Source organism: Hydractinia symbiolongicarpus, chromosome 10 (genome assembly GCF_029227915.1).
Source record: "Hydractinia symbiolongicarpus strain clone_291-10 chromosome 10, HSymV2.1, whole genome shotgun sequence".
Taxonomy (NCBI): Eukaryota; Metazoa; Cnidaria; class Hydrozoa; order Anthoathecata; family Hydractiniidae; genus Hydractinia; species Hydractinia symbiolongicarpus.
In genome coordinates, this window is record NC_079884.1 from 25,585,964 (window position 1) to 25,612,440 (window position 26,477).

Below are 26,477 nucleotides of genomic sequence, written 5' to 3' on the forward strand. Positions count from 1 at the left end.
AATAGAACAAAAACGTTCTATTTTCATGCTAGGCAATTAAAAAATCGATCGATTGACATTTTTGTTTTTCATCAGAGCTAGAAAAGAAAAGACGTCCATATGGCTTACAACAAGACGTTCGAGTTTACAGCTGCTGTCAGAGGATTCCATTATTATAAAACTTATTGGAAACCTGAGGAAAATCAATCACTGGACTGCTTTCATGAGAACAACAATGTTTTCGATAGATTTGCAATCAAAGTTTGTGAATTCGGAAATGACAAACCAGTTGGCCATTTACCCAAAGAAATCTCAAGGGTTACAAAATTTCTTCTGGACAGAGGAGCGTCTATGAAATCCACGTTGACAAGTGTACACTATCGAAGATCACCTCTCGTTCAAGGAGGCTTGGAGATCCCCTGTAAAATAACTGTTACTTTACCAGGGACAGTAAACAATCTTTTGGTTCTTGCAAGATACCAACAACTTGTAGAAGCCTTGTATACAGAGCCGAAAGAGGAATTGATTCTTGGTTCGTTCTTACATATTGCAGTTATTTTAGATGTCGTGGTTCCAACCGAAGAGAGACCAAAGCGTAAAAAAAATACAGCCAAAAGCCAAAGCAAAGAGACGAAAAAGCAAAAAGATATTCGAAACTTTTTTGGAAACACCTCAGCTGCACCAGCCCCAAAAAGGCAAAAAGTTAACAACAAACCTAAAAAGTCGTCACCATCGTCAAGCAAGGACTTAGAAATCATAAATATTGATTAAAAATTATCTTGTATTAGAGGTTTATTATGACATAATATTTCTAGCGCAAAGGTATATTTCTAAAAGATATAAAAAATTGAAAAAAAGTTGATTTTTGTCGATTTTTTAAGGGGAACTTATTTTGGCGGATCAACGAAATTTTTAATTTTGGCGGGAACTTATTTTGGCGGGTGGCGATTTTTTTTAATTTTGGCGGGAACTTATTTTGGCGGGTCAGCGGATTTTTTAATTTTGGCGGGAACTAATTTTGGCGGATTTTGCCCCAATCCGCCAAATCCGCCAAAATTAGTTCCCGCCAAAATAAGTTCCCTTAAGGTATTTAGTTATACACTGCCAATCGAGCATTAGAATCTATCCGCATGTACAGGATGAACTGTATTCATTATAGTCTTATATTGTTGACACACTATGGCTAGAAAACTTGAAAAATTTCACCTGGGTCTGAAAAAGCTCAACCCTTGCTTTTTCTGTTTGACAATTGCTTCTGTAGATAAAACTAAAACCATAAATATTAAAATAATTTTTCGTAGCAAATTAATAAATTATATTTATTTATATATATTATATTTATATATATTTACACACTTACCGTAAAGTGTTAAAAGCACCAATTAAAAAATAAATTCACTGGTAAAAAAAACAAACGCAGAACTGATAAATGGACTGGTTGTCACGCGACTCTTCGTGGCATGCAAGTACTCCACCACAGAGGATTTTTATTCGCATAAAAAACATCACATCTTACGCTAGCTGTTCGGAGCTACGCTGGCTTGTTGCAGTTCCTGTATTTTAGTTTTACCTTGTGCGTTTTGTGATAACTTCAGAAGTTCCTCTTTGATAGCTCTTATTAATGGTTGCGAGTTGCTTTTTTTCGACTCGCCAAAATCATCCATGTCGAGTGTGGTGGTGTGAGCTAGCTTAAAATCGTCGTCTCTCAAGTTTCGAGGTAAAGAATTTTGACCAGGTAAACCCATCTAGAAAAAAAAAAAATTTTCATATAGCTTATACCACCTGGAATATACTTTTTCATAAATATATTTTTTAGATTTCGTCACTATTAGAACCGCAGGTATTCTATCCTGCATTAATTCTCTTATTTATATCAAAATTTTCTTTTAAAAATCAAGTCAGTACCATCAAAATTCTTAACATAGAAACAAATACTTACTGCGGTATGATTAAATGCTGGATTGGCTGTGATATTTTCATTGGCGTAGGGACTCCACACCGTTCCACCCATACCATCAGGGCGTTGTTGAAGAGGCGTCATGTACACATTTTGTCCGGGCATTCCGTATGGCATTGTTAAAGTGTTTGCTGTAGGTCCATACACAGGATACCCAAATCTTTGGTTAATATATCTAAATAATAAAAAAGACGATTTAGTTGATTGGACAAAGGGTTGTTAGAAAATACACAAAATATAAATCAAACCTAACCAACCTTTGTCTTTCAAGTGGATCCCAAGTTACCATGGGTTCGGCCAACACAGGGTATTGGTTGTACGGATTCGCATAAGGATTTGATGCCACCTCCCTTCTTTTGCCAAACCCTGATGGCGCAGCAGTAGCTCTACCATGAGCCGGAGGAGGCTCAGGAAGAGCTGGTGGCATTCCAGCATATCGTCGAGGAGTAGAACTTCGAAAGCTAGTATCGCTTTCCAGCTTTGGTTTTCCCGACGATTCCTCTTTCGGTAGGTGTTTTTGGTACTTCTTCAACGTAGTGAAGGTATCATCTAACAACGCATGTATGCGACGACTCGTTTCGCGCATGCTTAATTCAGATTCAGCATCGGATTCTGCGTCATCTTCCGGTGATTGTACCTAAAATACAAATAAATCAAACAATTGATCCATATATGAATGAACGAATGAATAAAAAATTGAAAGAATGAATAAATGAATGAATGACCATACCGATTCTTTCTGTGGTGACGAAAATTGTTGAAAGCTTTTCAATAGGACATCCTCTTTCTTCTGCGCTCCTTCTGTAGGTGCCATATATATTTTGTTTTTTCTCCTCAGACGTTTTCGTATCCTTCCTTTACGAGTAGACGCACTAACATACAAAAAAAAACAGTTAAAAATAGTTTCCAAATAAACAAAGACAACAAACCAACTAACTGAAAAAACATACTTGGGAATTGTTTTAGCATTTGCAGGATCTAACACTGCATCGATCTCGTCCTGCTCGCGTTGCCAGCGATTTTCAGGTGGTTTGGAATTACGCGTACTTGTTGAGAACGCAGTGGAAACCATGTGATCACGTTGCCGCTGCTTGTTTCGAAGTCTTTCAACTTCAGCCTTGTGTTGTAAGTCAGGATCAAGCTATAACAAAAAAAATAATATTAATAGTAGATGCACAAAAAATTGAGATATTTTATTACAATTACCTTGTATACAAGGAATACAGTTTAACATATCGGGGAAACGGAGCAAAAAAAGAAGATTATAGTAATAGTTGGGAAGAAATGTAGTTATCCAGTCTAACTTACTGTAACGGGAGCAGCGGCTATCAACGATGTCTGCTTAAAATCAAGCAATGGTAACGGACCAGTTGGCTTGGTGAACTCCTCCATGTTTTCAATATTTGTTCGAAATCGTACTGGAGTGTTGGATGTCAAGCCTTTGCTCTCCGTCATGTTGCCGAAAGTAGGTACATGGCCAGCTGAATAACTTAGATTCTGGAATATTTAGGGAAGTTATTGTTAGTGCAATTTTTTAGTAAACCTAGTAGCTATCACTGAAAAGTAACTCTTACGAGGCATTATAATAAAAAATTATCGGACTTACCTGTACGTGAACTGGTTTAATAAACTCATCGTCCTCCATCGTAGAGCCTGTAAGTTCCAAAGGTTGTCTTTCATGCGGGCGAGATGCAGGAATGGGTGTTCTAGGTGGTTTTTGTGGCGGAGTTCTTCTTGTTTTATTCTCATATTCTAATTTTCGTTTGGCTTCAATGTCTTGATGATGATGCCGATGTTTTTGTTGTGCAGGTGACTTTCTAATAAATATGAGAGTTTGCCGAACAGTTAAAACACGGAAAAACAAGTCCCTTTTCATACTAAACGATAAATTAAAGAAAACCAACGTTTAAAAATAATCTCAGTCAGCCGTACCTCACTATTATCACTTCTTCTTCATCTTCTGTTTCTTCTTCACTCTCTTCAACTTCCTCTGCCTCTTCTTCGATATCATCTTCCTGTTCGCTCTCCTCTTCATAAGCTCGATTTTGTCTGGTATTTAAGAAGAAAAAAACTTTTACCTTCTACGCATGCTCAACAAGAAAAAAAGGATTTCATTAATGAAAATAATTATGAAAAATTCATGTTAGTATGCTCGAACGGGACTCAAAACAAAAGCGACCACACATTTAGCCGGCCTTACTACGAACCCAACTAAACACTGGTCCATTTTTACAACAAGCCTTTCTTAGCGTTAATACAAGTTAGTTAGAAGCCTTTCTAACAATTACGTCATTAAGGGTCAACATAAAGTCAACAATGTAAATAAAACAATTTAGGGCGTGGTCATCGCTATGTACATGTTTGCGTATGTAATAGCATGTCACTTACCTGCCATACGATTTATTAAAACCTCCTCGAACTTTCCTTCTCGTTGTAGTTTTTAACTCATCGTTGTGCCTTGGAATATTATTATTTGTGGCGTGCAGAGGGATTGTCATTTCCTTCTTTTCGCTTATTATTTTTGTTTCTTCTATTTCAACCACATCTCTTGGAGAGGCCTGTAAAATGTAAGGGGTTGCGAAAAGGTTACTTAGTTTTAACTTTAGTGACTTACACGTTAACGTTTGTATTAGAACAATAAAATTATTTTAACCAGTAAAAGAGAAAGAAAGGTGTGCACTCGAAGAGAACTAATTTATGCACTCAGGGTGGCCAACAGGGTGGCCAACGGAACTTTTGAAAAATTTCCAGAACAAATCAAACACATTTAATTTCACATTTTTCATTAGCAAGAACCACAACTGCAAGCAATCCAAATTCCATTTACAAGCTGTTTTTAAACTTTCTTAAACTGAGTAACCTAAGAACTCTCTTGTCCAAAATTCTGAATTCAAGAACAATTCTTAAACAAAAAATTTTTGAAGGAATTTCAGAACCGTTGGTCAACTTGATTATTAAAAAATGCTGTTAATATTAAAATCTATTTTTATCATTCTGAAATTAGTGCCCATACCTCAGGTTTCGCAGTTCTATCAACCATCTCCACCTCTTCTGGAGTTGGCTTTGGACCACCTCTCTTCCAACGCCAACATACCAAACAACATAGTAAAGCGATTAAAACGACAGGTGCTGTTGCAGCTGCAATTATCCAATATGGCGGCTCAGATGTTGAAACGGGGATAACAGTAACAAGCGGTGCAGGCTTTGACACCACCTAAACGAAGAGAATTGAGATACGAAATAAATAACGAATGAAGTCAACATATTTTAAGCACACTTGGAAGTTATTATTACTTTCTTTCTAGCGTGTAAAACGCCTACCTCGGCCCCCAAAACTGCTTGCATTTCTGCAGCGGACAATCTGTTCATCGTATCAGCAGTCTTCTGCCCACTCTGTACTTCTCCTTGGTCTGCAGTAACAAACGTTACCTCTGCCTGATCAGTATTTACTGGCATTATGAGACTGACCTGCAATAAAAACAAACATGTTCATATACTCCTCCTGACCTCACTACACAATTTACTCAAGTAGGAGATTGGATACATACTTGTGTGACGACACTGCTGACCGCTCTGCGCCTCCGGTTTTTGTGTTTACCTAACATGAAGATTTCTGATATTTTCAACTCGATGAATTGTTGATATGCAGAAGTGGTGACATCTTGCTTCACTAATGGCTTGATTGTCATCCGCACCACGTTTTCTCGTATTGTTAAGAATCTTGTGTTCACAACATAGGCGAGACTACCAGCCTAAAATGGCCAACCATATTCCAGTGAAAACGCAAGAAAACTACTGTGACAAGAAAAAGCTCACTGAAGGGGCTTTGTAAATATCTTAACAATTAAAAATTTACAGAAGGACTTTTTTGAGATCTAATTAACAATTACATAAATAGCTACCTTCACATTAACAGCTGCGTCTACACTATTCAATGATGTGCTGTTGAAGAAGCTAGCAACATGTGTAGCATTCTGTACGGATCCATTGACTGTGAAATACATTTCAAGGTAATAAATGCCACCCAGTTCACGCTTTGAAAAAATAATCTAAAAAAAGAAAAATTAAAAGGGAATTAAATGTTTCCAGTTAAGATAAATTAGTGACCTATCAATGTTTTGTTTTTTCCAATATATACATTTCTTATTAGAGCCTGATTTCTTAGAACAGTTAGGCCGAAAATCAAGAACAGCATAAGAACACGTTTTTAAGTTTTCAAAAGTTAGTGTTCTTTCGCTGGGTGCGGTGTGGGTTAAAAGAAATACCTCTGAATAGCTTTTAAAAAGCTCGATTCTTTAAAAAAATTGTTTCATCCTCAATTCTTTAAAATCGTTCTGATAAAAAAGTGGATAATGCTAAAAATATCAATTCTGTATTTCTCGTTTGCTTACTGTATATTGGAGAAAGAACAATTTATTTTACAACATTTTAATAAAAATGTTGAGAAAATGTTGAAAAAATATGATTATTTTGGTGAATATACAAAACTGCTTACACTATCAATATTTCTAATTTTTTGCGGATACTAAGAGTTGTGACTTACCGTCACTTCAACTTGTGCAGCAATATTTCGACCTCTCTTATAAAACTCTGCAAGTTGACGTCGAAATTCTGCTTGAACAGATGAATTTGTCATATTTGTATTTGCATTCTCTTCGACAACCATACCTAGAACGTCTTGCAATGTGTAAGGTTTGGAAGGTGCCACTGATGTTACAGGGCCAATCACCTATTCGAAAAAAGTATATAGTTAACAGATTTATCTTATTTCTAATCCTTAACAACAGAAAGTATTGTAAACATAGGAAAGGTTTATTGATAAAACATTCACAATACTAAAGTGCAAAACAACCAGAAATCAGTAACAGATGACTGCAACCTTTTTACTGACTATTTTGTTATCATTGCCAAAATTATCAGATCAAGTGGACACTGCAGTTTAATTTTTTAAAGTGTTTTTGTTTTATTAATTTGTTAGTTCCAATAAAAATTAGATTGACACAATTATACAAACGAGTGGCATATAATTTATTTATATTTAGATTTTACGTCCAGCTTTTTTTTCACCTCCTATATATCGATTTAAATATGTAGTATTTGGGTATCATCAATCATTTAAAATTACTCTAAGACGCACAAAGGCATTCAGAGGCCAAATGAGTTTTTACTAATAAATGTCAGAAGATATATGCCCTTCCTCCCTAACATCAGATTGACGTTTAGTGCACACTTTTCGATTTGCGAACCACCCCTAAGTAAGCAACAAAATTCAGTACATACATTGTATCCCAATCTTTTTTGAAGTCCACTCTCACTCAGGTAGTTAAATACTTTGGCTGCATCTCCTGCAGGTATAACAATACCATTCTCTTGTACGCTGAACTCAACATCAACATTGGTACCTCCATTTCTCGCCACATTAATTATCTAGAAATATTATTTTTAACATTAGATTTGATGTAACAAACCATAAATTGAAAATTACATATAGGTTACAAAAATTGCTAATTTCATGGTGAAAAATTGCTAATGTATCCTAGGTGATAATAACAAACAACATCAACTGAATTTAAAAATATATTAACCTACATTTACAGTTGCATCACCATTTGATACAGCTCTTCGTTTTCGAAATGATTTCAAACTAACATAGGTATCAACTAATTTCTTTTCAAGACCACTTTGAAATGCTCTTGTAGTGACATCAACAGATGGATGCACATTTATGACAATCTTCAAGTTGTTATTAACAGGTTTTGCTGTTGTTTCTGGCTCAGCAGTCGTTACCGGAGTTGTAGAAGCTACTGTCATTGATTTAGAAGGTGCCACTGAAAAGGAGAAAGTATGAATCTCTCTACTTTGTGATGAAGATCTTGTTGGTTGAATGGATGGTGTACTCAATGACTCGTATGTTGTCAATTTGGTAGTCAACTGGCTACTGAAAATTGTAAACATGGATTTAACAGTACGTACAGTAAGTGATGACAGTCTGTCACCAGTTGATAAAGTTCTTGTGGAATAAACAACAATTTCGGAAGATTTATACACATAACTTGTCGATAGGCTATTAAGAACCTTTGTTATTGTTGTTTCTTTGTTTCTTGAAGTTTGTGTTTCTGTTGTTCGTCTAAGGCTAGTTGTTTCTGTATGAAATGTACTGTTTGATAACATTAAAATGGAAGACACAACAGAATGAGATGGCGTAAATGATGTTAACAGACTCTGAACATTTGTGTGTGGGACATTACCTTTTGTGTATAATGATGAATAGGGGTACGTTTGTGTATATGCTGAAAGATGTTGAGTTGTCACCACTCCAATTGCAACTGTGTGTTCAGATGGTGAATGGGTGCTTGTGAAATGCGTTATTTTAGAAGCAATACCTGACATTGAACTTGAAGGAAATAATTTTGTTGTAAAAACAGGAACCAATGTTGAGTAAATTGATAAACAAAGGCTTAAGGTAGATGTGTGAACAGCAATATTGGACAGCGAAGTTGGGCTGATTGTTGATGACAAATTTTTAACCAGCGATGTTGCAATGATTTTTGATGACAAATTTTTAACCAGCGACGTTGGTATTGATGTTGAGGTATTTTTCAACAAAACTGTATTTGATGTAGTTGTAATAAAGGACCTTGTGGTTACAGGCATTGAGATAATACCTGATTCAATATTTGTTTTTATTACGGTGGTAACCTTCGAAAAGCTTGATTTGACTGCAGCAGTAGACAGGATGTTTGATAAACCGGTATTTGGTGTACTTGTAATGACGACCCTTGTGTTCACAAGTGTTGAAATAAAACTTGACCCAAGATATGTCTCTGTTACAGCAATAAACTCCGACAAGTTTGATGAATTTTCCACTGCTGTCGTAAAGAAGATATTTGAAGTTGTTGAAAGTACAGATGAATTTTGTGATTGGGGAAATATTGAGGTTGCTCCACTTGTGTTTGAATATAAAGTGGAATTAGAGTTTGTGGAAAACTTTCTGGTTGACATTGAAGTTAAACTAAAATTTGTGACTGTACTTTGGGCTTTGGATGTTGAAGGGTGGTTGGATAATGTTGAGTTGTGGTTGGATAAGGTTACAAGGGACTTATATGTTGATAAAAGCTTTGTCTGCATAGTTGTGCTCATTGTAAAGGTTGTAAATGATGGTTTCACACTAGTTGACAAAACATCTGACAAATTGGTACTCTGTGTAGCATTTAATAAAACACTATCATTTGATAATGAATTGTTGTTTGAATCAATTGCTCTTCTCCTTCTTTCGGTTCCAAAGGATAACACACTAGTTTCAAGTTCATGACTAGATGATTGTGCAATGGTTGACCTTCTTTGCACTGTTTGATTATCTGACGATTTTCTTGATAAGGACGACGATATTATAAAGCTATCTTCCACAGTACTAGGCTTTATAGCCAATAAACTGCTGTGATATGCTGATGAGGTTAAAAAAGTAGTTTTGGATTGACCCAAAGAAGAGTCAGCCATTGTTCTAGAAGGCAGTACAGAAAGCAAAGCAGATGATTCAGATGATTTTTTAAAACTGGTTGCTTTAGATCGATCTAATGGCATGGTTGTTGTAAAATTAATACCCATAGAAGTTAATGATTTGATGCTCTTTCTAGTTGTTGAATACATTGAAAAATGATTACGACTGATAGTGGGTGTAGGTACTACAGAAGAAGAACTAGTGTTTAATACACTAGAATTCCATGTATAGGTAACAAAACAAGGTACGTATGTTGAAACAATGACAATGGTATAAGACGGACTTGTTGACAGTAAAGTACTAGATATTATTGGTACACTTGTATCCAGATTTGTTGGTAGAACAGTATTTAATGATATTGAAGAAACATTTTTCGTAATGGTACTTCCTTCTTGAAGTCTTGATTTGCTAGTATTAGATATTGAAATTCTTGTGTTAACTATTGAAGGTGTTACATTAGAAGATGTCGCTGTAAAGTGATTGCTACTAAAAACATCGGTTGTTGACATTTTAGAAATATTCCCCATTGAACTTCTTATTGAATGCAGTGGTGTGGTCAGTGTGGACAGTACCGTAATTGAGTGTTTATTCAAAGTTGATATATATGGTTTCACACTATATCCTCTACTGCTGCTATCAATTGATGCAACAGTTCCAATTGATGTAACAGTTCCAACTAACGTACTGGTTTTAACTGATGTACTGGTTCTAATTGATTTACCAGTTCCAACTTGTGTACCAGTTCTTATTGATGTACCAGTTCCAACTGATGTACCAGTTCCAATTGATGTACCAGTTTCAATTGATGTACTGGTTCTAATGAAAGTACCAGTTCCAACTGGTTTACCAGTTCTAATTGATGTACCAGCTCCAATTGATGTACCAGCTCCAATTGATGTACCAGTTTCAATTGATGTACTGGTCCTAATGAATGTACCAGTTCTAACTGGTGTACCAGTTCTAACTGGTGTACCAGTTCTAACTGGTGTACCAGTTCTAACTGATGTACCATTTCCAATTGATGTGCCAGTTCTAATTGAAGTTGAACTAATCATTTCAGTGGGTAAACTTAATGAAACGCTTGACTGTAAACCAATTTCTATGCTTACAACAGAAGAGTTCATTAGGGGTATATTAGATGCAATGCCTCCTGTTGTCAGTGTTACTAAGTTGCTTGTGCTTGAGATTAAAGATGAATTTCTCACTGCAAAGCTTGAAGAGATCAAGCTCGAAATTTTGCTTGTTTTGTAGCTTGGTAAAGTTGCAGATACACCAGGTACTAAAAAATAAAAAAAATATTACAGAACAATTTGGTATCAATATTATAAAAAAGTCTCTGACTTTTAAGTAATTTTTTTCAAAAATAGTTTATAGGAAGATCATTACATAGAGCATAAGGGTTTTTTATGCCTCAGGTAAAGTGAAGACTTAATGAGCTGAAGAAAATGGTTAACAAGTCTAATTTAACAAGCTTTGTTACCTTAAGATCCCTTAAAAAAATTTTTTTCATATTGTTATCACTAAACTATAATTATTTGTTTACACATAGTTTAATGATAGTTAAATTATGTGAAGACACTACAAAATCATGGAAAAGTTTTAATACAATATTTCTTAAAAGAAATGTAAACAAATATATATAAACTATGTGTGTTTTTTATATAACTTCATTTTTAATTTTATGTTCAGTTAAGCCTTGGAAACACTAGAAATTTTTTTAGGTGCATTATATTCGCATAAAACATCTCTTGTTTAATTTTAAGTGCAAAATATGCTGTAACATTCTATACATTAATTAAGCAAGTGTTTGGCTGTAGGGCATATTACTTAAAGCTTTTTTTACTTCTAGATGAGGATGAAAACAGAAACAAAGAGTTTTAAACTAAATGAGAAACTTAAGTTTGATTATAGGTACAAAACAGAGACCAGTTTGGAGAGACTTGATGAATTTTCAAGAGTTCATAATAATTAGGCATTAAGATTTTATCTGCATTGATACAAATCAATTTAATTTTGCCCAGAGGTAAACTGTGAAAGACTTGGCGGGAGGGTATAACGACTGACTTGACGGAAAGGAATTTGAGTTTAGATCCAACACATTCCAGATCAGACTGAAAGGAAGTTATTAATATATCCTGTCCAATCCACGCTAACATGGAAAACAGACGTTAAGCCAAGAATGATGATGATGATGAAGACATTTTAAGTTATAACAATATTGCCATTACAGCTCTCTTGCATAGAATTTGAAGCAAATAGAAATTTTTTTCTAAAACCTTTCCTGCATACTTGACATTAAATAACTCAGATAATTTCACTTTTACTACTGATTTTTGTTTGTGAAAATTAAAACCTTTGCCTATCTAGCAATTTTAAGCTTTTCTTCAAATATGTGAGTCACATATAGGCAACTGTTTTCAAACATCTTGATTGGTTGATCAATAAAATGCTGCAAATAATATGTTGCAGCAAGTGACTACACCTTAGAAAGTTTACAAAATAATTTTTTTAAACAACAAAAATATGTTGCAGAAACGTGCAACAAAATAAAACTCAGTTTATTTTCTTACAGTGTTTCTGCAACATTTTCGGCATAATTTTGTTGCATGGCGTGCTAAAAAAACATGATGCATTTTTCAGGCACATCACATGAAGAATACTGCTTGTGTCCACAAGGCTTTACTAAGGACAAAAATACACTTTTTCATTCAAGTTGCTGGCTCATCTTCTGTACTAAAAAAAGGAAGTAAACACAGTGAATGTAATAAAGCTTTGAGTGAGGGAAATATGAATTGTTTATTCTCCAAAGAAATTACGACGCCATCAGCAGTCCCCCTACTCCCCAACATATGTAAAAGAATGGGATATGTGCCTTCATGAATAAAAAACATGTCATAGCTCTCGCTACAGAATAGAAATTTGGCTAGTTTATAGAATATACCCCTGTTTGCTTCTAGCTATATGCTTCTTTTAATAGATAAAATAAAACTAAAGAAATAAAAAAACCTGTTGCGCTTTTCTTCGTTGTATTTTGACATAATGTTGGTGCGTTTAAAACCAAAATTGTATATAAAAGATAACTAAGACAAAATGTATTCGTTGTAAAATAGTCCATATTTTTAATCGACTTTACATGATGTGCTACACTTTGCCTATTTCAAAATGCGAATGTAGCGAGGTTCCATTTATTTTGTTGTTTTGATTCGTGATTGCGCTTCAAATGAATCTTATTATGGAATTTTTAAACAGCTGCCCTGTTGAATTAATTCATGTTTGAACTTACTGTAATAAAAATATATAACTTTGTATACAGTTAAATTTTATTGTGTGTAACCATTTGTCGCGGTAATTCAATGTGCTTCGACGGGGATGACTTTACCGAAAACATAGCAACGCATCAACAACCTTGTATCCAAGAGAGGGATTGGAAGTCAGTTGCCCGTTGGGACAGAAGAAGACAATGATACAAATAGAAAAAATAATGAAGCATAAAAGTATTTATTTATTAAAACAATTTGTTTGAAAAAAACATGATTCGTCATTTAAGCAATTAAGTATTTCCTCCAAGTAACATTAATTAGTTATTGCATAAGATGCTACAGTTTTCCTTTTTCATAAAACTTTTTGACAGTAAGTTATAATTTATTAGACAAATTTCTTTTTGAATTTGACTTTTTGCACGCCTTGTTCCTATCACCTGTATTGCACGTTTTACAACTTATATAAATGTCCCCAGGGTATCTTTTCTGAGATTAGGACGGCAATTTCAGAGATTGCACAACGCGCTTTTTATATAAGAAAAAAATTATAAGTACACGAGCCTCAGATTCTGCTTGAGAATATAAGAACAAAATAAGAATAAATTCAGGCTCGAATCATTGCTTTCATAGCTAACAACAACCTGAGCTCGTATTTTAAACAAGAACATTCTAGGATGTAATTCTCTCTTAAAATAACTATTACTTATGGTTGTTTCTTTTCACTAATTCGATTGTTTATAAACGAAATAATAGCGTGTGATTAGCAACAATAAACACTAATTTTTCAAACAAACACATAAATTAAAATAAACACATGAATATCCCATTTATACAAATAACACTGGCTTTTATTACGCAGGCCTTCTTGGTGACATTAGGATAGGTTTATAAGAAAACTAGTGTAACGTTACGAATGAAAAAAAGTTTTGATCGGCTTATTTTTAAAATAAAATTAGCGAATAAATAACGCGTGTACGACGGTAAACCGCAATCCGCGTGTTGCTTAATAATAGCCGGCGTTGACACAGAGACGAACTAGTCAATATTGTTACTTAATTTATTACACATTTTGGTATATCTGACAACCTTAATAAAATTAACCTGTCAAATAAGTTGATTCAGTTTATATAATAGTTTAAGAAAAAGGTAAACTGTTATCTTATTTTTATTTTTTCAATATATTAGCAGGAAATTTATATCTGGTAGGGAAAATTAAGCATAAGTGGGAAAATCAAGATGGAGAAAAAACAAGTAAAATTAATGCACTCTTCCCTTGTAGCAATTAATCCGTACTAGTCGATTAGCCCGTGTAAAATTTACGGGCTCGCCCGTCCTTTTTATACCGCATTGCGTGCTTTTCGCTATTGCGCAGCTAAGCTACCATTTTGCGTGACAGACAGACAGACAGACGTATACGGGCATTATAATATAGACTAGTCGTTGCCCGTGGAAAAATCCACGGGTTCGCCCGTCCTTTATATTTACCCGTCGCAACAAAGCGGATAAAAATATATCGCATTTGATCATCGTGTTTCCGTAACATGATTTTCTAACTCAGCGGGGGGTCCGCGCAGAGACAGACAGACGACGGCTATTATTATAGAGATATATGTACGAAATTTATGTACGTATATATGCACGTATATATGCACGTATATAAGTACGTATATATGTAGTTTTTTGCACACATGCGTATACGTGTTTTTGCTAAAATAAGCATACACGGAGAATCAAGGCCTTTTTTATTGGAAAATCTAAATTTTGAATACTTACGTACCTTTCTGAGATGGGCAATGAACACCGAGACGGGTATATGTCATGTTGACGCATATCTCATGAAAACAAACTTCTTTGGTGTGAAGAATCACTCGCGTGATGCACGATTGAGATGCGACAAGTGATAGTGCGGTGAAAACACCCAACAGAAGGGAGAATTGAGAAACTAAAATCGAGAAAAGACTAATTTGTAAAATAAATATCAACAGTGAAATTTTGTTGAAGGTGGATATAATTGAATAAGCGAAAAAAATATATATACCTAAGCTCCTTTTAAGTATTCTGTAAAAAGAACGGTACCCCTTTTTTTTAGGTAGAAATTTCTGTAGGGTAAATAGGAGGTTTAGACATTATAAAATCGCCTTTGTGGTCCCTCCCAGAAAACAATTTACAGGGTATATAACCTTCCAAATCTTACAGGCGAATTACAGTAGACTCTTGATATAACGAACCCCCAAGGGGAATGAAAAAAAGTTCGTTATTATACCGAGAGTTCGTTATATCGATAGATCAGAAAAAATGGAAATTTTTCCCCAATATTTCTCAAAATCGCTTAAATTTCTGTTCATTAGAAGAACTTGGATAAAAAACACTTTTAATTTATATCTCACTATAGAATACCGTCAAATATATGTAGATTAACCAAAGTTGAATCACATGAAATTCGGTTAAAATATGTTTGTGTTTGTTTACAAAAAGCAATCTATCATATAAATCATTTGGATGTTCGTTGTATAGACACGCGTTTCAACTTTTTCCAAAAATAGCTCTAAATTTGATTTACCAAACTGTTTTGCAGGAAAAATTGCCATTTATGGTGACAGTCGAAATGTCACTTGAGACAAATATAAAAGGACATCATGCTTATAAACACATATGGTCGGCAAAGTTTGGTGAAAAAAGTCTAATGCGAACCTCAAAATTCAGTGGACAAATATGCTGTTTGTGTCAAAACGGAAGATGATAAATTAGTTCGACATTTGAAAAAAATATTGAAAACATTGCGTGTGTTTTGTTTTGTTTGTCGTACTTTAAGTTCGTTATATAAAAGTTTTATTGGTTCAGGGGACAGAAAATTTGATTTACTGGTTAACGAAAAAAGTTCTTTATTATATCGAGGGTTCGTTATATAGAAGGAATTTAAGAGTTTCTTAAAGTAGAATCCAAAGCGACGAACTTTGGCTCGTTAAATCGAGGTGTTCGTTATATCGGGGGTTCGTTATATTGAGAGTCTACCGTACTTAAAATATAAATCACCAAAAAGCACCTCTTTAAAATCCCTGAAAATTGAATAAAGCGCTCTATTACCAGGGTTAAGTATACAATTCTAACTCCACATAAGAAATAAGTGTATAGTCAACAATGAACACTTACCTGGGAATACCATCACATTTCGCTCTACAAATTCTCATTCTTTTAACCTTTATTAGAAAATAGTATTTATGTAAAATATTATGTTTGAGAATATGTTATCTTCTCCTTGGCAACCAATCAAACAAAAAAGTGATTATTTTTTATGTTTGTGTTATTTGTTTGTATGTTTTAAGTCTTCTTTATTTACCCGTGTAAATTCATGACTAAACATTGCAGACCCTGCTAACGATATACATTCGGAGGCTAACTATAAAGAATGAGGCAGGTCTTGGTGTAACCAGGAAACCTCTTCTCACTACGTTTTGGAGAAAAAGGTAAATAAAGTGTTTATAAATTTCTCCATTTCATAAAGCGTATAAAACCCTGTTGAAAATTTTGTCTAGGAATGAAGGGTTTAGTTTACTGAAAACTCTTCAACCTAAATTCTAAATCGCGCTATTGTGTTACAATAATAAAAATTCCATTAGTTTATTTCTCATATAATTTTGCAACAGCTTCTATAGTAATGTCTTCCCACAATTCAACTTTATTCCCATGGTATTTTGTCTTAACGGCGCTGGGGACCCTAGGGACAATTAGAGTTATTTCTTCTTTTCCAAGGGTGAGGTTTAGGGTGAGAGGTAGGGTTAGGGTTACACCTGCCGGGGTATAAGTACTAACTGCAGTAATATCTTACTGTGGAAATGAGTGTAAAGCACGTCCTATAAGTCTTGAGAAAAAGATTGTTAGAAATTAAAATATTGTCATCCCCCTCCCCCCATAGCGTAATTAGATGCAAAAAAATAGATTGTTGACCATGTACAATACTATATTCGATAAGAATACATTCTTCAGTACGTACGTATCGAACTTTTGGCCATCTTTCGAACGCTGGTTTGCTCTTGTTTACATGGTACTAGATTATTAAAAGTTCTTGCTGCCAAAAGTGATACGTACGTACGTCGCACCCTCACCCCCACCCCTTTCGCTTTTAGTTGCATTTATTTTTTACGACCCTATGACAAACGTACCAGAATTATAAGACCCCTAAAGAAATGGAAAAGAACTGGGCTATCTAAGGATTCTGACCTGCATAAAGAAGCATGATCCTTAAAGAAATTCAACGTATATGTTTGTATTGTTAATCTTTTCTATGAATGAAAGCTTGTGTCCATCCAAGAGATTTTAAAACTACTGGAACTTTAACATTTTCAGTTATTTCCTTCCAACTTTCTTTACCAACAGATCTTATTTGCGTAATGTCTACTTTGCTTTCAATGTCGGGTCGTTTACACAACATACCAAGAGTGTTTGCGGTTGTGTGTGACGGCATCGATTTAGAACGATTCGTACCAGCTGTACCAAGCTGGTTATCACACTGCAGTTTCATATTTCTAATCTTCTCTACTTTTAACTGTTGAACAAGGTTGGTAAATGCAACTGAAAAATTTAAACATAATAGAACTTATAACTCTTGTGGGAAGGTCATTAATTATGTGCTAGAGTTTTGTAGTTTTTAGGCTAACTGTGTAATTGTGTAACAAGCCTACCTTTGTATTTACGTTCCATTTCATCATTTTCTTTCTCCACCATTTCTAACAAATCATCGGCTTGTTCTAACTTCCATTTATCTTGTTGCTGTTGTTTTTCAAAATTGCTTAGTTGTAGTTTTAAAGTAGCTATGTATTCTTTGCTAATCGCAACTTTATCTTCCAACTCTTCATTCTAAACAAAAAGAATTCATAGTTAAAAGATTTGCATTATTTTTTATTTAGAGTGATAATCAGCCCTGATCTCAAAGCTCTCCATCGTTTCCTGGACGCTGGAATCAAGATTGACTGGATCCTGGAAATAAGGTTGGACCGATCTTGTAATTTCAGTGAATAATCTCAAGTGAAAGTATTCGTGGCGCCGTAGATTAGTGGTTATAGCTCTCGTACTCTGTGCGGGAGACCGGGGTTCGATTCCTCTTGACGGCGATTCAACATGGGCGAGTGAATGTTACCATAGCCCCGGGTTAACCCAAGCCATGTGAGGGAAATTGGGAAGATGGCACACTGTGTGGACCGTTGGATGTTGCCGGGAGTTGTCTAGTAGAGCGCGGGCTCTAATTGGGTCTGCGTAGCTCAAAATGAGCATTAAATACTCTAGGACTCTCCATCTACGCCATGGCCCCTCCTGGAAATAATAGACAGGGTATATCCCTCGATATTTGTGAGGCTAGCCATGTAAAATATGCACATCTATCTCTCGTCTCCATGTAATTTTACATACCTCTAAGGCTAGTTCATATACATCATTTTCTTTTGATGCCAGTTCATTTCTTAAATTTGTATTCTACATGGAAGAAATATAAACATTATTAGAAATGGAACTGAGTACATAGAGCAGACGAGGTGATTATTTTAAAAAAAATTTTTTCCTGAGAAAAGACGAAAAATTCCATACCTCTACTGTTAGATCTTCAATTTCTTGTTCTTTTTCTTCTAATATTTTATTAAATTCATATTGTAATTCTTTATTTGTATTCTTCTGTCTTTCAAGAGCTTCTTTCAAAGATTTCACTTTCTTTAAATACTCTTCTTCTTTAGCTTTTAACTTATTCTCATATTCTTCCTCGTTCTTCTTCGACTTTGTTTGTTCACTTCCTAATAATTCTTCCAACATGGCGACTTTTCCATCTTCCACAGCATTCTCATAAACAGCATCTTTTTCTTCGCTTGCTATCTTTACCTTTTGCTGCGAAATTCCAATTTGTTCATCCATCACTTTACTTAACTTATAAAACTCGTCCATCATACCTTTTAACTTGTAATTTCCAAACTTCTTCCTGTTTTGAAATGTTGACTTCTTGTTCATTGTATCAACTTTAGCACCAACCTCCACAAATTCATCAAGCAGAGATTTCTCCGGCACAGCAGAAAGTTGATCAACGCACTGATCAAGTAATTTCGATATTACGTCATCTTCTTCCCAATATTCATCCATATTTAAAATTATTAACTTCGAATGAAATTTGCAAGAGACTTTTCAATTCTCTTAATTTTTCACACACTCTTTACGGCTTAAGTAGACGAAAGAAGATGAATTATTTTGACGTCAGATTTTATACTGACTTTGTAATTTGACGTAGTTATGTAAAGATAAATGTCCAATCAGAGCAATGATGTGTTGTCATAGATGTCATATCGCATTGGTGTTTTTTAAAATGGTGAAACCGTAACCAAGGTAACTCATAGATATCCTATATCCAAACACCAGGTTAATAATTTTTTTCAAAATGTAACGCTCTTTGATTTCGTGGAAGAAAAGAGGGAATTAGAGTCAGTAAGAACTACTCTGCAAACGTAGCCATTTAATGCTTATTTCGAGCTACGCAAACCCAATTAGTGTCCGCGCTCTGTCAAACAACTCCCTGCAACAATCCAACGGCAAACACAATTTCCCTAATTTCGCTCAAATGGGTTGTTAACCCGGCTATGGTAACATTCACTCATATTGAATCGCCGACTAGAGGAATCAAACCACATCTCCCGCACAAAGTGCGACAGTTATAACCAGTAAGCTGAAGTGCCACAGATATATTTTTTCAGAGACGCCGCCTTTTAAAGTGTCCGTTAATCAGAGATGTCCTCCTTTTGGAGTGCTTGCTAATCAGAGGTGTACGCCTTCAGAGTGCCTGTTAACCAGGGGTGTCTTCCTTTTGAAGCTTCCGTTAAGTAGAGAGACTACTGTCATTTTGTAGTCGCGTTGCAGCAAATACAAACATAATTTTTAAAAAAAAAATTTAAAAATTTCTTTTTTGACACGTGATCAGGTATTTATTTTTTTAATTTATTTTGATTATTTACTGAGCATTACCTCTCCAGTTCCTATTGGTACTGTTGTCTATAACGGTCCTGTGAAGGGCGTCCTGGTCTGTTTAAATGACCCACGTTTAAACTACGGAAACGTGAAAATACAGCAGCGGCTCAATAAAACAACCGCTTCACCCTCGTCCTTAGTGTTTTTTGCTTTTTTGATATGGGAGATTCTCTAATATTAAAAACCAAAAAGCGCTGGAGAAGAGGGTGACAACTGCCTAAGATACCCTATTCCCATGCCACTGAATCGATAGATCTTTGAATAAAGCAAAAAGTGACCTATTGGTGATACAGTTCTGTTCCAAAAGTCAAACCGTGAAAATTACGAAAGAGATACGTTTTATTTTAGGCTATAGGGCGTTTTTTTTCAAACAAATTGTTGGTATCTAGACGAAAGATGAACACGGTTGAGACATGGCTTGCAAGTAGTAGTTACTCAAAGTTAGGAAGTAAAGAGTTTACCGTGGTGCAGCATTAGTGAAATTTAATATATAGTCGTTGACCCGTGGAAAAATCCACGGGTTCGCCCGTCCTTTTTATACCACATTGCGTGTTTCTCGCTACTTGCACAGCTAAGCTACCATTTTGCGTGGCAGACAGACAGACAGACGTATACGGCTATTATAATAGAGATGACAAGCTGGTTCTAGTTCGGTCCTTGCTTAGTCAACTCACGGTTTACAAAAAATTAAGTAACAAAACGCTATTAATTATTTTCTATTTTTTGTTATTATTTAGAATCTGTCAACTTGTTGTCATAGCTGATCACAAATGACTCGACAGATGTAAAAATATCACCAAACTCTTGTGGGCCCTGTAAATTTCGGCCTATAAAATAGTTAGATCAACAAAAGTTGTGCCTGATAAAGGTACCGGAATGTTTTAAGTAAACGCCCCCTATTATCAGACGCCCCCAATCAAACGCCTCTTGTTTACATCGCTGAGTGCTGTATATCATTTATAGTCCAGTATTCAGGCTGAAAGGTAACGGATATTGCCTCAAACTGACAAATAGTAATCATAACGAATCATCTAAGTGGAAGTTTCAAAAGCAAAAAGCTTTAGACTTAATGAAACAATGAAACAGAGAAGTAGATGGAAGAACATGTAGGTTAAAAGTTTTAGAAAATGTTCCCTAATCAGTATCCCACAGAACGGCAGAATGTACAACTTTTACATAGTTTGTTCAACCATCGAACCTGTTTCACAACTCTGCTAAAGTATTGAAGCCATATTATCTGTAAATATTTCAAATCTGTAGCAACCAAGTGGAGAGAAGAATCAGAACGGACACCTCCCCCCACCCCCACTACAGATAATTTAAATTACATCTAAACAGTCAATTTTACAAAAGATTCTCTCATCTGGGTAGCCCATGTCGGCCCGCAAAATCAATCTCGTCTCTAGGGCTCCTTTTCCGCTTCCTGATACGTAGGTAGTGCACCAGTACGCATATTATAAAGAAGAAAAAAGCTCTGGGGACGAGATTGCCCGCAAAACCATTCACCCGCGCCACTTCCCTTAAAAATATTTTGTTTCACTGTATTTTCGAACAAGTCAACACAGATTTTCGCACAGTAGAAAAAAGGGGGCAGCTATATAGTGGCTTAAAGCTAGGGACCATGGATTTAAAAACAGTAGCTAATGGTTGGTACTTTCTAAGTTGGTAAAGGTCACGTGATATTGTAATGCCAACGAAGGGTTTTTATTAGTTACAGCAGTCATTATAATTTTAGGGAAAAATTACATTTACAAAATCAACCCTATATTATATTAATATTATAATATATTATCAACTAAATGCCGGCTTTCTTACTGCGGCATCTGGCATGGGCGAAGTTCTCGCCTACCTACTTCCAGTAACTGTTGCCCCGGCTCTTAAAAGAACGTTTTAATTCGAAATATAATCTCATTTTAGACTAAATTTGACTTAAAGGGAGCTTCATTTAACTCAAACATTTGTTAAGTCGAAACTATTTTCCTTGGTACCTTGGAAGTTTGAGTTACCGTGAGTTAACTGTATGTTAATTGTTATTTAAAGTTTTCTGCACAAGAGTATGGCTGTCCGTGTTTTCACACAAGCTACGTTAGTGGCACATGATATACAACCTAATCACTATAAAAAAAGTGTAACCTTAGCCAATGAATAGAGAAAAAAACAATATTTTTTATTTGCGATTTTTTTTTAAATAATTCTTTAAAATTGAGTACCGTAAATATTAGAGTTTAAATAAAAAATACAAAAAAGTATTAAAAAAAATTCTGTTAAAATTTGAAACGTATATACACAAAGAATATAAAGTTTTAAATAAGTTAGAAGGCAATTGAATGTAAAATAATGTCTAGTTATAAAATTTGACGCTGTCAAGGTAGAATTATACTTTGTTTGTGACATTTTTATGGACGACCTTGCAGGATAAAACTCTAAAAAGCGTGCGCGATAATTTTTAAATATGTCCGTCACATGCGTACCAAGGTGCCGACGGAACTAAATTGTCGTCGATTTTACTGCCCGTCGTTAAATGATGTGAATTAACGTCATTTATTGACGTCAGTTGTTGTCGTATATCGTTACTTAGTTCCTCAAATTCTTGTTTAATAATAACATTTGAGACGGTATTTTTGTCAAGTGACGTGTTGTTTTGAAGTGATATCATGTCATTGTAATTTTGAGTTAGTTCTGAATTGTCGTCCGGTATGCTTTTCTCCGGTGTCAACGGCGGACTGAACACCCTTGGATCGGGTTCGTGTGTAGAGTTACATGGGCCGGCGCATGCTCCGTCGCATTGTGGAAGTTCATTTATATTTTTAATATTTTTTCTTAACGGATTTGATTGGTTAAATGTTTTGACGCAATTTTTCGTGCGACAGTTGTACGGCTTTTCAGTTGAATGCACGTGCATATGTTTCTTTCTGTCGGAGGAATTTGCGAAACGTCGGTCGCAACTAGGATACTCACAGGGGAATGGCTTTTCTCCTAAAATATACATGACAAAAAAGTTAAAAACATATATTCTTATCTAATCTGATTTCCCAAAGACGAAGCTTTATAAAAGTGGATTAGAAACGAAGGTGTGTTGTGCGAGTAAGAAAATAAATAAATACGTTAAATTGACGTACCTGCTCTCTTACCTGTGTGCGTCCTCTTATGAATCTTCAAATTTTCAGACCGGGCGAATAACTTCCCGCATCCCGGAAAAGGACATGGAAAAGGTTTTTCGCCGGTATGCACACGTATATGATTAACTAACTTGTATTTAGCTTTGAATGGGAGCAAATTCCTGCTGCAGTTTTGCCAGTGGCAGACATACTCGTTGTTGTCAAGCCGAGTAATGTGCTCGTCATTGATGTGTCGGACAATATCTTGCATGATTGTGAACTGTTTGTTGCATGGCTTGGATTTAGGAAATGGTGTTTGGTCTATCCACATACACGTAAGAATTTGATTGGTCGGTTGTCTGAGATACCTACAAATACAAATTTTGAAATTCTTAAGGCTAAGCAAAAGAAATTTCGCTAATACAAGTTTACATATTTCCGGTTGTGTAAATTTTCCCTTTAATGCGGTTCTTGTATGTGTTAGTTTACAAGTAGAGGTTTTGTGGAATGTTAATTGTGCTTTTTAAGGGTGCATCCAATTGAAGTTGTCACAAAAGAAAATGAGAATCGGAACTTTATGTGCGTGACGTCAAAAACTCGACACTAAACAAGGTAATTCTCTTAAGGTACTTCAGCAATTGTATTCAATATATTTATAAAGTATTCTTTAAAGAGAAATTACTTAGAACTACTTAAAAAGTGTTTCCTGCTTGCATTTTGAGGCATAAAAAAAGCGAGAAAAGTAACTCGCTATGCGAGCTTTAGTGACAATAAGGAAACGTTCACTTCCTATTTTTGTTCAGTCAAGAAAAGCATCGAAGAGAGTAGTTGAGACTAAAAAGAAAGAAAATATCTTGTGACTTACCAGTAATTTGGATACCCAGGGTAGAAAGGTGACTGCATATAAAATTCTTGTTTAGCTGGTCCAAAAATGTCATTTACTTGTGGGTAGGCTCTATATCCAGGAAAAGAGGGCATGTTTGGAATACCTAATGGTGCAATCGATGGTCGGTGAGAATTCGGACTGGGTAGTTGGTTAGCCATGGGTGGTATTATCTCATGCGTGTAAAATGGATGCGTTTGAACGCTTGCTTTGATTTCTAAGGAGGGTTTTATATCCATACTGTTCATGATAGATACTGGAATGTTATTTCCAACGGCTTGAACATTGCCAGGTGCGGCAAACATACCAAAAGATTGTGTAGGATAACTGTTCATACATGAACTTGATACTGATGTTGGGTCAAATAACGTTGAATGTGTTGTAAAAAAAGGTGCTTCTTGTCTTGTGGGTGAGCGTAAGTCGCCGTTGTAGTCGTGAGGACTTAAAGATAAACTAGACTGGGAACCAGATCTTTGGAAGGCTGTTGGTGAGCAGCTTGAGTAATAGCCTGGTGACTTATCATCCAACGACGGGCTGTGCCGATTGTGAATGGAATTAGCCGATGGTATATTTTCCAGATGGGTGGCAGAGTTATCCATACTTTCTGAAACGGAATACATTGCGTCGTTAAAATATGATGATTCAGCGCAAATAAAGTCGGAATCTTTCACGACCATGTCTTTTTCAAATATGTAGATGCGGTTGCTAATATTAAAAAAATAATAAATAATCAATTTATTTTTTTTTCTTTTGGCACCTTCGTCTATGCTTGGCTTTGTTGCAAGTGATTACACATTAAACACGGAATTCAATAAATACATTATTTTGTGTCTCGATAAGTCAAGTTTGTTTTTAAACCCAAAAGAAAATAAACAAAGACGAACAAGTACACCGCTTAAGATTGTGGTTGATCTTTACGATGAGAGTTTGCTAGCGGCGTGTCCGCTATATCAACACAGACGATTGCTACCCTGTGCAACCAGTCTATAATTTGAAGTATTTTTATTTCCCATTCGGCTTAATTAAAAAGAAATTGTGGCGAAAAAAAAACTACTTGAAATGAAGCTTTGTAGTGTATTTCAATGGTTTGCCATTTATTGTTACCGGCGGGTGGTGGTGTTTCGCAACACATTCACCGGAAGTGCGACAAGTAAAAACATCACGCGTTTACTCGCACGTACGCACACCGTCGCCATACAAGCAACGCTGTAACGTTTTTCAACACAGACAACACTCTTCAGCAATTCTAAGTTGATTAAACACTGAGACAAAGAAAAAATCAATGAACAATAAGAAATTGAGTTTGTTAATCACTTGACATCAGTGCGTAAGCGCCATACCACAATTATCCAGCATGCAAATTTTACATTTCTAAACATATATATATATTTGTTTGTTTTTTTTGCTTGCATTACAAAACTAATATTGACAGGCGAATGAATTCCACATCTAAAGTTTAAAATGACGAACATGATTGCAGTATTATATTTATTGATTGATTTGTTTATTTCGAAGATAAATAAGGGATTTTCTTTCTTGTCAAGTCACGCTCTCTATTGTAAACGCCTTCTTACCCAGGACGATCCATTACTTCCCTAAGTGTCCAATGACATTAAATTTTTTTAATTTTTTTGTAAATTATTAAAAGAAAGACAAAGTGTGGGTGACCGAGCTTGTCCCAGGGCATCTTGTATCTTTTCTGACCCCTGATGTTCGTATCGCCGTCCCGGGGTCAGAAAATATACAAGATGCCCTGGGGACAAGGTTGGGTGGGTGACGCCAGTAGCGTCAAAGCGTAACCTAGTTGTCCATCAACTGTTAGTTCAGTCGTTTTGTTGTCTAAATTTTATTTTTTCCATATTTTTAACCTAGAAATAAATTAATGTGAAGTTTAGCAAATAATTTTTTTTTTGTTATTGGTGGAAATGACAATAAATGTAACAGAGAGGATTTTTGTTCAATGATTATTTGTTGTGAGAACATTTGAAACCAGGAAATACAGCTAAGTTGGAAGTCAAAAGCAAAACAAACAAAGTTAAAGACGAATATAAATAAAACATGACAGACGTTTTAAATGTTCTAAAGTTAATAATAAAGAAAAGCGTTTATTCAATTTTGGGTAAATTCCCCAAAAACATATCCAGACATCTTTATTTTTTTTGATGGAGATTGGAAAATCTGTTCTTATAAGAAAAACAAACAAACCAAGAAATTCTTAACCTCACAGTGAGTGATATTATATAGTGTGAAAGACAAACACGGTGCGAATAGGGAAGTAATTTACAAATTCTACTTACTCGAAGAGAGCACTGCAAGGCTTTGTATCCTCTTTATATTTCAGGTCAAATCAGCTATAACACTTGAAATTGTTTCGTCTTATTTAGCTTGTTGATATTCTTTTTGTCAACAAAAATGATATGCAATATAGATAACAAACAAGGCTGTGATTTTACGCTATTTTCTCTTCACTATCTCCAAGTTGCTCCTTGCTAGTTAGCAAAATGAATTTGTTTAAAATAAGTTTAATTTTCTTCGTTTTATTTGGTGCTTGAGAAAGAGTGATTGACATAGTATTTTATAAAACAACTTTGCTAACTGCGAGGGATTAAGTATTGAACAAACCCCCCTGCTGATGGGACAAGATATAAAAAATAACCTTCAAAGATCCCAAAATATTGTCAAAAATATAACTATTATTTTTCTTTATATTAAGTAAACTTGTTTTTTCCTCGTATTTTAATAAATAACCAATTGGTATTTTAGCCTGTGTCTTCTCAAAACACGTCTAAATTTCTCATTTGTTTTCTAG

General features: G+C 35.1%; 3 protein-coding genes across 5 annotated transcripts; all 3 read right to left on the reverse strand.

Moving 5' to 3' along the window:
* Positions 1-123: 123 nt before the first annotated feature.
* On the reverse strand, positions 124-15,950 carry LOC130612581 (mucin-3A-like). Of its 3 annotated transcripts, XM_057433915.1 has the most exons (19): positions 15,845-15,950; positions 14,472-14,636; positions 8,320-10,713; positions 7,526-7,764; positions 7,217-7,363; positions 6,480-6,665; positions 5,839-5,985; positions 5,485-5,688; positions 5,258-5,404; positions 4,950-5,150; positions 4,325-4,494; positions 3,869-3,985; positions 3,543-3,753; positions 3,245-3,433; positions 2,887-3,077; positions 2,667-2,808; positions 2,194-2,573; positions 1,919-2,111; positions 124-1,724 (listed from the first exon to the last, which is right to left on the reverse strand). In XM_057433915.1, exons 1-19 carry the CDS (start codon positions 15,855-15,857, stop codon positions 1,497-1,499), a joined length of 5,664 nt encoding a protein of 1,887 aa, XP_057289898.1. In that variant the 5' UTR covers positions 15,858-15,950; the 3' UTR covers positions 124-1,496. The 3 variants fall into 3 exon arrangements, with proteins under 3 accessions (XP_057289898.1, XP_057289896.1, XP_057289897.1); XM_057433913.1 differs by having other exon boundaries at positions 7,526-10,713; XM_057433914.1 differs by lacking the exons at positions 14,472-14,636; positions 15,845-15,950 and adding an exon at positions 12,441-12,666 and having other exon boundaries at positions 7,526-10,713.
* A 1,003-nt stretch (positions 15,951-16,953) lies between these two features.
* LOC130612626 (chromosome partition protein Smc-like) lies at positions 16,954-18,815 on the reverse strand. Its single transcript, XM_057433967.1, has 4 exons — positions 18,272-18,815; positions 18,098-18,160; positions 17,374-17,548; positions 16,954-17,263 (listed from the first exon to the last, which is right to left on the reverse strand). The coding sequence occupies exons 1-4, from the start codon at positions 18,809-18,811 to the stop codon at positions 16,965-16,967; spliced, it is 1,077 nt and encodes a 358-aa protein (XP_057289950.1). The 5' UTR covers positions 18,812-18,815; the 3' UTR covers positions 16,954-16,964.
* A 3,318-nt stretch (positions 18,816-22,133) lies between these two features.
* On the reverse strand, positions 22,134-26,210 carry LOC130612625 (zinc finger protein ZIC 1-like). The gene is made up of 4 exons (XM_057433966.1): positions 25,966-26,210; positions 23,651-24,373; positions 22,807-23,153; positions 22,134-22,663 (listed from the first exon to the last, which is right to left on the reverse strand). The coding sequence occupies exons 2-4, from the start codon at positions 24,343-24,345 to the stop codon at positions 22,134-22,136; spliced, it is 1,572 nt and encodes a 523-aa protein (XP_057289949.1). The 5' UTR covers positions 24,346-24,373; positions 25,966-26,210.
* Between the last annotated feature and the right edge of the window lie 267 nt (positions 26,211-26,477).